This window comes from Haliotis cracherodii, unplaced genomic scaffold, assembly GCF_022045235.1.
Source record: "Haliotis cracherodii isolate W230 unplaced genomic scaffold, xgHalCrac1.p SCAF_2, whole genome shotgun sequence".
Taxonomy (NCBI): domain Eukaryota; kingdom Metazoa; phylum Mollusca; class Gastropoda; order Lepetellida; family Haliotidae; genus Haliotis; species Haliotis cracherodii.
The window spans coordinates 36,921,297-36,934,797 of NW_027266275.1; the positions used below are offsets into that span (position 1 = coordinate 36,921,297).

Genomic DNA, 13,501 nt, shown 5'->3' on the forward strand with positions numbered 1-13,501 from the left:
TCTGTCTTGAGTCAACTCGTACAGATAGGTAACTCTCAACCGATTTATTGTGTTCAGTGAGGAGATAACTGTGATTAATCCTTGATTACATGCCAACACATTGTTAATCCTTTATGGGTTCTGAACAGTGCATTATGGATGTGTGATCGGGTAGAACGCCACATTCACAGCGGTGCTTCTTGCCTTCAGACAGATGGAGAGATGTTTGTCCATTTGGTACACACTTGATGCCATCCACAGGATCGTGGAACTCACAAGCTGCAAATACAATGGGGTTAAATTGAGATAATTTGAATAGTGTGTTAAATCTTAAAGGTCTGAGAAATTGTTCATACCCTGTTCTTTGATCACTAAATTGATACAGCTCCCTTCTGCTTCAAATATTCTTCTATGCTTTCTCCTTCCCCAACTGATGACTTTCTCCCCCCATTCTCCACAACTCCATCAGATGATTTCCCCCTCTCCGATTCCTCAGATTTCTGATTATCCATTTCCATTACTATCAGATCTCTTCTTCTCTTAACCCCCTCCTTTCTTTTTTTCTTCCTCTCTTTCTGTCTCCACCCCTTCCTCTCATTTATCTGCCTCTCTCCACTATCCCCACCCTCTCTCCATATTTTTCCGTCTTTTCCATCTCCCCTTTGGTCTCTCAGTCTTTCACTCTACCTCTCACTTTCTTCTCTTCATCTCATCATCTCACCAAATTATCCTCTCCATCTTTCTCGACGTCTCTCTTCTCTGTACATCTCTTTCCTTCTCTTCATGTCTCATGTCATACTCTCCTCAGCTTCCCATGTTTCTCCCCTTCTTGAGCCCACTCCCCCTTCCCCTCTCCCGGTATTCACCAATCGCCATGTTTCCCAATGATACCATTTTCGCCATGTACATTATATGTCCTGGCATTGAATGGATCTAACTAACTATCCATGCAACATGCACGCCAATGTGTCCAACACAGCTGTATTACTGCAGATGACAGAAGCACTGATTATCCACCCACCTGTTGTAATTGTCAGATCGGCGTTACAGGTGAGACAGTCATGAGTTGTGCCCACATCCAGACATGAACCATCTTGGTTCAACATGCAGCCTACAACATAAGCACGATAAGCATAATATAGCATACAGCCTACAGGTATAGCCTAGAGCAGGTAACACACATCCTACATCATATAACATGCAGTGTACGGTATATAACACACAGTCTATGCACGGGTCTGTCCCAACAACATAGAACCTACATCGTTCGGCCTCCAGCCTGCAGATATAACCTACAACATGCATCTCATAACATACAATATATAGCCTACAACATACGTCCTGCAGCATAAACCTTTCAACACACAACATACAACATGTAGCCTACAACATACGCCCTACAGCATAACCTTCAACATCCAACAAACAACATATGCCCTACATCATAAACCCTTCAACACACAACATACAACAAGTAGCCTACAACATACGTCCTGCAGCATAAACCCTTCAACACACAACATACACCATGTAGCCTACAAAATACGCCCTACAGCATACACCCTTCAACACACAACACGTAGCCTACAACATACGTCCCACAGCATACACCCTTCAACACACAACATACACCATGTAGCCTACAAAATACGCCCTACAGCATACACCCTTCAACACACAACACGTAGCCTACAACATACGTCCCACAGCATACACCCTTCAACAAACAACATATAGCCTACAACATACGTCCTACAGCATACACCCTTCAACACACAACATGTAGCCTACAACATACGTCCCACAGCATAAACCCTTCATCACACCACATATATCGTACAACATACGTCCCACAGCATAAACCCTTCATCACACAACATATATCGTACAACATACGTCCTACAGCATAAACCCTTCATCACACAACATGTAGCCTACAACATACGTCCCACAGCATAAACCCTTCATCACACAACATATATCGTACAACATACGTCCTACAGCATAAACCCTTCATCACACAACATATAGCCTACAACATACGTCCTACAGCATAAACCCTTCATCACACTACATGTAGCCTACAACATACGTCCTACAGCATAAACCCTTCATCACACAACATATAGCCTACAACATACGTCCTACAGCATAAACCCTTCATCACACTACATGTAGCCTACAACATACGTCCTACAGCATAAACCCTTCATCACACAACATATATCGTACAACATACGTCCCACAGCATAAACCCTTCATCACACAACATATATCGTACAACATACGTCCTACAGCATAAACCCTTCATCACACAACATATATCGTACAACATACGTCCCACAGCATAAACCCTTCATCACACAACATATAGCCTACAACATACGTCCTACAGCATAAACCCTTCATCACACAATATATAGCCTACAACATACATCCCACAGCATAAACACTTCATCACACTACATATAGTCTACAATGCATAAATAATACATAAAATATTGTTAAGTAATTAGTAATAATAGCAATCTACTGACAACAACATACACGATGTATGGTATCTCTGTTAATAGAATGAGTTAGACAGGCATTACGTTCTGGTTGAGATGGAATTTCTTGAAACTCAGCTCCCGTTGGCAATTCAACACATTTCTTATCGACACAGTCCTCCCTGATAACGCTCCCCAGGGAGTAGCACGTGTCCTCCACTCTGCATGCTGGAAATGAAGTGAATGAATGAGTGGCTGAATGATGTTTTAAGCCGCGGTTTGAAAATGTTCAAGTATACCACAGAGGCTTGAAAATAATGGAATCAATCCAGCCAAACCAGTGGAGGACACATCCCCGAGATTCCACGCCCTCGGGGTACGATGACACACTCAGTCATGTCACACAGAACTAAAAACACCCAAACCCCATTTAAGTCGGCTCTTGCGACTAGCCTGGTGAACTGGGGACATATTTTATCCAGGATTCCCCACAGTGTGTGTCGCTGTGTTTACACGCGTTGTCCCGTTCTTAACTGTGAAGTTACCAATGTCTCACGACCTGCAATGTGAGGTGAGGTGAAGTTGGGTTTAACGTCGCGTCCAAGAGTATTGCGATTATATAGCGATGTGCATGCACGTGTGCCGATTTATAGTGCTAGCTCACTGACATTCCATGCCGCAGTTTAACATGAATACGGACTCCGAGCCGACCAGTCCCTGCTTTAGCCCCTTAATGCCGGGGATCGAACCCTGGACCTTCCGCTCTCCGGGCGGACGCTCTTCCACAAGACCACGGAGGCGGTCTATCGACGTACAATGACGGCCGTGTCGTATATACTGGTTACCGGCTGTATATGTGTTGCGTCATCTTTATTACGTGTGGAAATGGGTTCTGATTACACTCTGACGAATCTAGGTCGAGGTGTCGCCGACAACTATATATCTTATGGTTTCTGTTTTTTTAACTCCCAAAAGCTTCGTATAAGAGAATAAATGCTGTATTTTAAAATGTATTTTTTTGTAACAGTAAGGAAAACTGCTACATGCATTTCAGAAAGTCATGTATTCCCGATGTCACTTCCAGCTTCCTACATTGACTTATATGTTTGTGCGTTGTGTCTTCCATAAATGGGCAGGAAGATCCAAATCGCATCAGCTAGGATGTCGCTGTGGTTATATTCGGTTTCCGTTTACAACGAAACTAACATTCGGGAACATCGAATCTCTTTCAGTTTCACAATCTGAGCGGACTGTTTGTGTATATAGTTCCCGCCAGAAGCCCATGAATCCAGGTTCGCCCCGATTATGTTTCTAGGTTTGTCAGCGCCATACCCGTGCTCGTGGGTTTCACCAAAGTGGTAAATGTCGGAGACCTGCATCACTTCGGGTTTTCCTCCCACATCAAGCTGAAACGCCGCGATATACCTGGAATACTGTTCGACGCGGCGTTAAATCCAACTCACTCACTCTTTGGAAATTACCTATGTCGGTGAGAGACAGAATATTTTTCAGTCATTAAACCTCTCTCAAAAGAGGAGATAACATGTTTTGTTTTTTAACAACACATTATTTGCCAGGACACCCAGTGAATAAATGTTGGATGTAAAACCGGAGGCAAATTTATGTTTTCTATTATTTTTTGGAACAAGTTATTTAAAAAATAATAACGGAATGGTCAGACCAAAATGACCAACAGATGTTTTCAATAAGAATTATTGATGGCAAATTTCAACTTGGTCAAGAAGATTTCGATCCTGTTGATAGAATCTAGGGTCGGAAATCCATATAACCATATAAATCTTATGGTGATTGATTGATTGATCATCAATTGATTAATGACAGGTTTTACTCTGCTTGACCTGCTTGTTTTGTGGTGTAAAGCTAACCGTTCACGGACCGACTACCTCACTGAGAAAAGTGTGTCAAGAATGTAAACATATACAAGACATGTTTAGATCTAAACATGTTTAGGAATGTGTTTAAATCCTTATCGGAAGACATATTTGGTGACTTGCATCTATAAACACGTTTAGGATCTTTATATATGAAATATCACTGAGATACCATGCCACAGTTTAACATGAATACCCCACTCAAACACAGTTTAACATGAATACCCCACTCAGACACAGTTTAACATGAATACCCCACTCAGACACAATATACTGACTCCGAGACGACCAGTCCTTGTTTTAGCCCCAGCTAAACACAAAATCCCAATAATCTAAACATGTTTAGGATTTAAGCAGGATATTTGTCATAACAGATAAAGATGCATATATAATACCCTGGACTAATCAGGATGATAACCATGTCGACATGGTAACACTTACCTTTGTTTAGAACAGGGTGTCCATTGGCGTCAGTGAGGCACTCGTTGCAATACGTGATGGTGTCGACATTCACACATTCGTTACTGACGTTGCACCCTGGAAACAGATTGATGACGTAATCAACGGGATGTAGCGGTAAATACGTCACCACAAAATGAATAATCTATTTCAGAAAATTTTGCAATATTTCAGGTACACAATTATAATTTCATATTTGAAAAAAATAATATAGCTAATCTTCAACATGTAACAGTTGAAAAAAAATAATAAAACAATATTTTTTTCTTAAACAAAATGAAAAACATCCTGAACGTATCCACACAACGATATCGAATTCCCAATGGAGAGCGTAAAGTATGACCCGCTACTATAAAACCGTTGTAGTATAAACTGGTTCCTGGTTGTATATGCGATGCGTCACCTTTATTTTTAGAAACAGTTCCTTACATATTCTATTTTCAGTATGCAGCCAGTTGAGATTTCCGTTTCACACCTGATTGCTTCGCACAAGGTGGATCAATACATGCCACATTTCAGATTTGTTTTTACATAAAATACATCCTGTCGGGTTATCCGTACTTCGAGATAAACGAAGTGAAAGAATATCGAGATGTTAAATTCGAATTACCAAGGTTTCATTCTGCAATACTTTGAAATCTGATCCTACATTTTAACGCCCACACGGCAATAATGTTAGACATTAATAGTGAAGGAGATCTCATAAAAGCTTTTGACTTCGACATATCAAGATTGAGCTGCTCGCGTGTTTCTCAATATAACGATGAAATCAACATGAAACATATTTATGTTGAAATGAATACAAAGGGAAGGTATCGACGACGTCGTAGTGTTGCATGACCGTGTACAAGTCTCCGGCGTGGTCACTACACAATGCAGTGTAACGCTCTGTCAGTTCGTTTGTCTTCCCTTGTGCTGCTCAGTTAAGTGCATTGATTATCACACACCAGCTTTACGTTACTACTGGATACTGATTGATTTCAACCCGTGTTGACACATAACCATCGAATAACCATTTCTTGTTTGTTTAATGTACAGCCACCATCAAACATGGGTGCATATATTCTTTGCCCGGCAGTTTATAATACAAGGATATCATTCATATTCCTGCGTTGTATCTGCAGTTGTTAAATTATGCAAATCTAATTTATTATTTTTTTACAAGAAATTATGAAGATTGAACTGTCAAGTACCATATCAATAGTAGATAATGTTTGTTCGAAAAATCAACACACATCATTTATTTTGTAGCCCGACTGCATGTGACATGCTCATGATATCAACCACTGGTTTGTCTCGTTCAGACTGGGTTATTTATGGGTCGCCGTCATATAGCTGGAATATTGCTGAGTATGGCGTAAAACAACAAACAAGAAGTACTTCCTTTCATGAACCCATCGGGTCTCCCCTCCACCATACCAGGCACCCGCGTGTAAAACGGGAGGAAACGCTACCGAGAGGGTGAAAGGTCACATTTACGAGGGTGTGAGTAGAATTTAAGTTATACTACTCAAATGAAGTTAAAGGACACCCGATGTTCTCATACGACTACAGTTAATCTGTCATTGCCATGAACAGATCGGGTGTTCCTTAACTTCTTTCGATAAGTATATACCACCACGTTTCAGCTTAATTGTCGCAGGCCCTAGACATTTACCACCTCGGTGAAACCCAAGAAGACGGGTATGGTGCTGACAAATCAAGAATCATGATCAGAAGGACTCACTGAGTTCGTTACCCGTTAACATCCGGGGTAGAATAGGTCTTCAGCAACCCATGCTTGCCGTAAGAGGTGACTATGCTTGTCGTAATAAGGCGACTAACGGGATCGGGTGGTCAGGCTCGCCGACTTGGTTGATGCATGTCATCGGTCCCAATTAAGAACGATTCTCATGATGTCAATCACTGTAATGCCTGATCCAGACTTGATTATTTACAAACCTTGTTTTATATAGCTGGAATAATTCTAAGAGCAGTGTTAAACAACAAACAAACAAAACAAACTCTAGGTTCGTTCGATTATTAAAAGTTCAGTGACCTGAGTCAACCGAGGGTACCACATTTCTGGCAACCAGGGTATTCACGATTCAACCAGTGTTATTCAAGGATAATAAGGAGCAGTGCCCGAAAAAAACTGCATAAAATGCAACTTGTGATATAATAGCGGCTGCCAGGAGGTTATTTTTTTGTTTAACGCCGCACTTAGCAATATTCCAGTTATATAATCGAGTCTGGACCAGACAATCCAGTGATTGATATCATGAGCATCGATCCTCGCAATGTGGGATCGACGACATGCATCAACCAAGTTAGCGAGGCTGACCACCCGATCCCATTAGTCGCCTTTTACGACAAGCATAGTCGCCTTTTACGGCAAGCATGGGTTGCCCCCGCTGCTAGGAGGAGCAGAATAACATCAGCTGTGCGCATTGCTATAACACACGACTAAGAGATGTTAACAAGTGTTTCATTGCTCAACAAAGCTGCCATTGTACCTTTTCTATTTAATGCATGTAAAAGGACAAGAAAGTTCAAACAAACGCCTTGAATATCAGATATGCAAAATCATCAACATAGTTGATAATTGATTCTAAAGTGTTCATATCAATAATCGAAAATTTAAATTTCCGGGAATCATTCAGAATACATATAAACTATCAATAAGTTCATCATTATTATTCATTAAAATGCCCTTTTATCATGATTTAATCAGTATATGAAACTAATTGGTTTCATCGATGACGTCACCTGCAGGTCGGGAACCAAAATACCTCACCCCAGGATTCAGTAGGTATGGGCAATCTAGGTCAACCGAAGTATGACGTAAATCAGTTAACATGAGTTAACATTTGTCAACCAAGCTTAACATGGGTTTTACCTTGGTCAACACGGGCTCACCCCGGCTCAGGTTTTGAAATTGAACGCAACCTAGGATTTGAACCGACTCTCAGCGGATCATGACATGACAAAGGGAAGCAACTCAGCGAGTCTCATGTTACTTAGCCATCCGTGTCCCTAAGCGTAAGGAGAGCAGTTATAGTTGACACATTTCAACACAAGTGCGAGTGACCCATGTAAACTTACTGGGGGTGGTGATTCGAATGAAGTGGTCGTCGTGTTCCATGACGCAGGTGTAGATGGAGCAGTCTTTCTGGTAGGTCTCCCCCATGTCCAGACAGTCAGCTGATGAGAGCGGGTTCGGACATCCTGAAATAGACAGGTGACGTGCAACTAACTTTGCAGCTGACTACGAGTCGCCTTTCTTCCACTCGTTTATCCTTGACACCTTTTAGTTCCCTTTTTAATGTTCTACAATTCATTTTATGGAATCAATTATTAAGTTGTTCCAGTAATAAAGAATTAGTGGTGTCACCAAAATGTTATCGGATGATGATATATATATATATACACACACATACACGCACGCACACACACACACGCTCGCGCGCGCACACACACACACACACACATCGGTAAATGCTACTAGTCACAGTAGTAGTGGTAGCAGTAGTTGTAACAGTAGCAGCAGCAGTAGTAGTAGTAGTATAAGTAACAGTAGTAGTAGCAGTAGTAGTAGTAGTAGAAGTAACAGTAGCTGCAGCAGTGGTAGTGGAATTAGTGAAAACGGTAAATGCTTGAAATTCCTTAGCATCCAAAATTCGATTTCAATCTTGAAATTGATAAAAAATGGTAAGAGGAAATAGCAACTACATGTTTCTTGCTTTGATGAATCACTGTAGTGTCATTGCAGTGAATCACTGTAGTGTCAATGTAGTGGATCACTGTAGTCTCATTGTAGTTGATCACTGTGGTGTTATTGTAGTGGACCACTGTAGTGTCAATGTAGTGGATCACTGTAGTGTTATTGTAGTGGATCACTGTATTGTTATTGTAGTGGATCACTGTAGTGTTATTGTAGTGGATCACTGTAGTGTTATTGTAGTGGATCACTGTAGTGTTATTGTAGTGGATCACTGTAGTGTTATTGTAGTGGATCACTGGTGTGACATTGTAGTGGATCACTGTACTGTCATTATAGTGGATCACTGTAGTGTTATTGTAGTGGATCACTGGTGTGACATTGTAGTGAATCACTAGTGTTATTGTAGTGAATCACTAGTGTTATTGTAGTGGTTCACTGTAGTGTCAATGTAGTGGATCACTGTAGTGTTATTGTAGTGGATCACTGTATTGTTATTGTAGTGAATCACTGGTGTGACGTTGTAGTGGATCACTGTAGTGTGACATTGTAGTGGATCACTGGTGTGTCATTGTAGTGAGTCAGTGTAGTGCCATTGTAGTGAATCAGTGTAGTGTTATTGTAGTGAATCACTGTAGTGTTATTGTAGTGGATCACTGTAGTCTCATTGTAGTGGATCACTGTTGTATCATTGTAGTGAATCACTGTAGTGTTATTGTAGTGAATCATTGTAGTCTCATTGTAGTGAATCACTGTAGTCTCATTGTAGTGGATCACTGTTGTATCATTGTAGTGGATCACTGTAGTCTCATTGTAGTGGATCACTGTAGTCTCATTGTAGTGAATCACTGCAGTGTCACTGTAGTGGATCACTGGTGTGTCATTGTAGTGAATCACTGCAGTGTCACTGTAGTGGATCACTGGTGTGTCATTGTAGTGAATCACTGCAGTGTCACTGTAGTGGATCACTGGTGTGTCATTGTAGTGGATCACTGTTGTGTTGCTGTAGTGGTAGTGGTAGTGGTTGTGTTGCTGTAGTGGTAGTGGTTGAAGTGGTAAAAGTATTAGTATTCATAGTGGGTTTATTAATTTCCGTAGCAGAAATAGTAGAGTAGAGGATGTAGTAGAAGTGGTAATAGTAGTAGAAGTAGTAGTAGTAGTAGTAGTAGTAGTAGTAGTAGTAGTAGTAGTAGTGTTGTTGTTGGTGGTTCTAGACGTATTAATAGTAGTAAAAATAGTAGTAGTAGTAGTAGAAGAAGTATTGGCAGTAGTAGTAATAGTAGTAGTAGTAGCTGCAACACTAGTAGTAACTGTAGTTATCGTTGTAGTAGTATTAGTATTAGTAGTAGTAGTAGTAGTAGAAGTAGTAGTAGTAGTAGTCGAAGAGACAGTAGTAGCAGTAGTAGCAGCAGCAGCAAGACATTTACCTCCCCTCTCTAGAGCTGCGTGACCGTGGACACACCTGTATTTGAAGCACCCCACCTTGAACACCTCCTTGTCCTCGTGATGGCGTCCGTCAGCACCCTGACAACCGTCACTAACGTCTGGATGTAACACAGAGACATTAGCAGACACATCTTTCAGCTAGGCATATATTAGAAGTACGTTTCAGACAATTATGTCAGTGTCTTTTTCGGATTGTCTTCCCGACGTAAGGACACGGAAACAAAGTTTTCCTTTTTAATGACAACATTAGTTGTGTTCGAAGACTGAAAGATGTTGATAGATTGTATTTGCGGGTGGTAATATATGTTAAAGTAATTAATCCCAATGATAGGATGTGTGTGAATTACAACGTGTATAAGGTCAAAGTAAGTATCTAAATAGCTATATATATGATTGCAACTAGTCTTATTTCTATTTACACTTGCAAATTTTGGAATTCTGACATGATCAAATAAATAACTATGACTAAAATGAGTGAGGCGAGGTGAAATTGGGTTTAACGTCGCGTCCAAGATTATTGCACTTACATAGCGACGTGCATGCACGTGTGTGTGTGGCTGCTTGTACTAGTCCGGACTGATACCGATTTATAGTGCTAGCTCACTGAGATACCATGCCGCAGTTTAACATGAATACCCCACTCAGACACAGTATACTGACTCCGAGCCGACCAGTCCTTGTTTTAGCCCCTTAATGCCGAGCGCCAGACAGGGTAACAACAAGTACCATCTTTTAACGTCTTTTGGTATGACGCGGCCGGGGATCGAACCCTGGACCTTCCGCTCTCCGGGCGGACGCTCTACCACAAGACTACGGAGGCGGCCTAAAATGAGTGAAAAGGGCAGAGTTTAAAAACTTCAAATAAGCGTTTTTGAACACGTTATGAGCAAGTCCGTGACCCAGGATGAATTTTTTACCGTATGTTTGTACTGTTGTTATATACATCCCCTCTAAAATCAGTCTTTATGCCACATTGTATACTTACCTATACATTTAGTGTTGTCATAAGTCATAAATCACTGAGATGAGCAATTTCTCGTTCACATTCATATGAACACATTTGATAACATGCAAAAAACATTCTTAAGGTATTGCACGATTCTGAATTTATGCAGATCCTGTGGGTAATAAAAGTGTCCTTAAACTACTTAGCAAAACAGTACTTACCTCTTTTCACTCTGTGTCCTGATAAAGAGACGATAACGACACACAGAGTCACCGCCTTGTAAAAATGTGGCGACATCGCCTACGAAGCATATTTTGAAAAAAGATTAAATATTGAGCGAATACGTTGTATACCAAAAATGAAACATTTCAGTTGATAGGTACTATCTATTTCACACTGTAGACATTATTAGTTTTGTATAGTGGAATCATTATCCTGTATCACTGACCTATATCCTTTACACACTGAGCAAAAAGGTTAGGGATCGTGAATATTTTCGGGGATTTTTTTTGTCGTGAAAACTGATCACACAATTTCATAAAATTATCCTAAACTATATTCAAGATCCCTCACGTTGTTTTGTTCAGTATGCAATGTATATCACATAGAATGGGAATAAATTTAAATATCACTATTGCTTATAATGTTGGATTCTATTCTCTTACAGACAAAATCCCGTATTTGATCAAAATCCTTTATTCCCTTTATTTGGTCATTTTAATGTGGAGAGAAACATGGCACAGATATTTCGTTGAATACAGTTCTCTACATAGCGATGTAATATATGTGACTAGTGACATTTATATGAAAGCTTTACTTACTGTGGTGACCGGACAACTTCAGTTTCAATAATGAAACTTGCAACCAAGACTTAAATCTATCGACTGATTTTTGGCAACAGGTGTGCTTTCTGTTCAGTAATAAAATCTTAATTCGCTTGCCATCTTCCCGTGTACGTCGCAAGGTTTAGCCAAGGTTTGAACCACCAGTCAATACCTCTCGCGATCACAACGACATCAACTGGTGAGCATGTCATCGATTCATCTCTAGGCCCGGTGACTCAACGAACAATAGAAAAAGAAATATATCTATCATGAATATTTAATAAACTATTGACTTAATTGTATTATCACATGATACGCGAGGTGTGAAAGAGTAATAAATTCCTGACGCCTATTTAATCCTTTTCTCTCCTGATACATAGAGGTAAATATAGATGCATTTACATGCATATACATATAACAACTCTATAGAACATGTAACATGAGGCACTATGAACTAGCGTATATATATATATATATATATATATATATATATATATATATATATATATATATATATATATATATATATATATAAACCCTGACATGCAGAATTTAAAACTGCTACTTAGAGTGTTTATTCAATAAAACATTGAAATAAAAATAAAAATTGAATCGACATTATGAAATAAAATATGTAACTATCGCAAATGTTGAATTCATAAAATGCTGCTGCAATATAAGATTAATAAATTAAATTCTGAAAGGGTTTAGGTTTTAACTGACAGGTGTATGACACAAATGACATTCAATCAAAAGATCACCGTCGGTTCCAAACAACAACAACAACAACAACAACAACAAAAGAAAACCTGAAACCACATGTTTATTAGAAGCATTGTAAATATTGCTTTTTATCCAACAATATGCATATTAATATGGCAGAATATGAAAGTCATTTCTTTACCTAATGTAACTTTTTTGTTAACTGGCATGTTAATCTTTTTCAATGCTAAATTAGTTGCATCATTAATTTTGTACAATCCTTTGTTTTAATATTTCAATGACGAAAATTCTTTTCCTTATTGTTTTGTTGTTTGCAATGCTGTCGCTCTATAGAAAACTTAAACCAGCTAGGTACGAATACAAGTGAAAAACAGTGGCGACAGTTCTGAATGTTATTAATTTATTATATTAATATTCATCAGTATTTCACACTCAACATTCAGTGGCCACATTGCAACATTTCAGCAAGGTTTCACCGTTGATGTTGATGAAGAGCTGTAATTGAAGCGTACGTAAAATAATCTACTAATGCACGCGTGTACTGCAAAAAATGAAATGTAAAGTGCCCCCAAGATATATGTTCGTTAAAATTATTATATTTGAAAAGAGTCAAAATATTTTATATTCTCCCCTTTTTTTCTTTGTCAACTTTAAGTAAAAACTCCTAAACGGCATTTCAGTTCTATCATAGTGTGTCATCGTAATACGGGCGGAATGTCCGTGTGGTACAGGACCCACACATTCACCACACTTTTTCTTTGTTTCACCCAATCTACATAACACTCGACCCGTGAAGATCCGGGGTAGAATAGGTGTTCTGCAACCCATGCTTGTCGCGACAGGCGCCTATGCTTGTTGTAAGAGGCGACTAATGGGATCGGGTGGTCAGGCTTGCTGACTTGGTTGATGCATGCCATCGTATCCCAATTGCTTGGATCGATGTTCATGACGTCAATCACTGGATTGTCTGGTCAATCACTGGATTGTCTTGTCCAGACTCGATTATTTACAGACCGCCGTCATATATGGAATATCTCTGAGTG

General features: G+C 39.7%; 1 protein-coding gene across 1 annotated transcript; it reads right to left on the reverse strand.

Moving 5' to 3' along the window:
• Positions 1 to 76: 76 nt before the first annotated feature.
• Positions 77 to 11,885, reverse strand: LOC139469185 (uncharacterized). Its single transcript, XM_071251318.1, has 8 exons — positions 11,733 to 11,885; positions 11,133 to 11,211; positions 9,947 to 10,063; positions 7,904 to 8,026; positions 4,802 to 4,897; positions 2,574 to 2,696; positions 1,001 to 1,090; positions 77 to 258 (listed from the first exon to the last, which is right to left on the reverse strand). Exons 2-8 carry the CDS (start codon positions 11,206 to 11,208, stop codon positions 104 to 106), a joined length of 780 nt encoding a protein of 259 aa, XP_071107419.1. The 5' UTR covers positions 11,209 to 11,211; positions 11,733 to 11,885; the 3' UTR covers positions 77 to 103.
• Positions 11,886 to 13,501: the final 1,616 nt, after the last annotated feature.

Excerpts from the sequence above, each read along its gene's own strand:
- LOC139469185 (XM_071251318.1), bottom strand. The coding sequence starts at position 11,208 with ATGTCGCCACATTTTTACAAGGCGGTGACTCTGTGTGTCGTTATCGTC. Across the intron at positions 4,898-7,903 it reads CATTCGAATCACCACCCCCA|GGTGCAACGTCAGTAACGAA; the intron begins GTAAGTTTACAT and ends ATCTGTTTCCAG. Across the intron at positions 2,697-4,801 it reads ACACCCTGTTCTAAACAAAG|CATGCAGAGTGGAGGACACG; the intron begins GTAAGTGTTACC and ends CTTCATTTCCAG.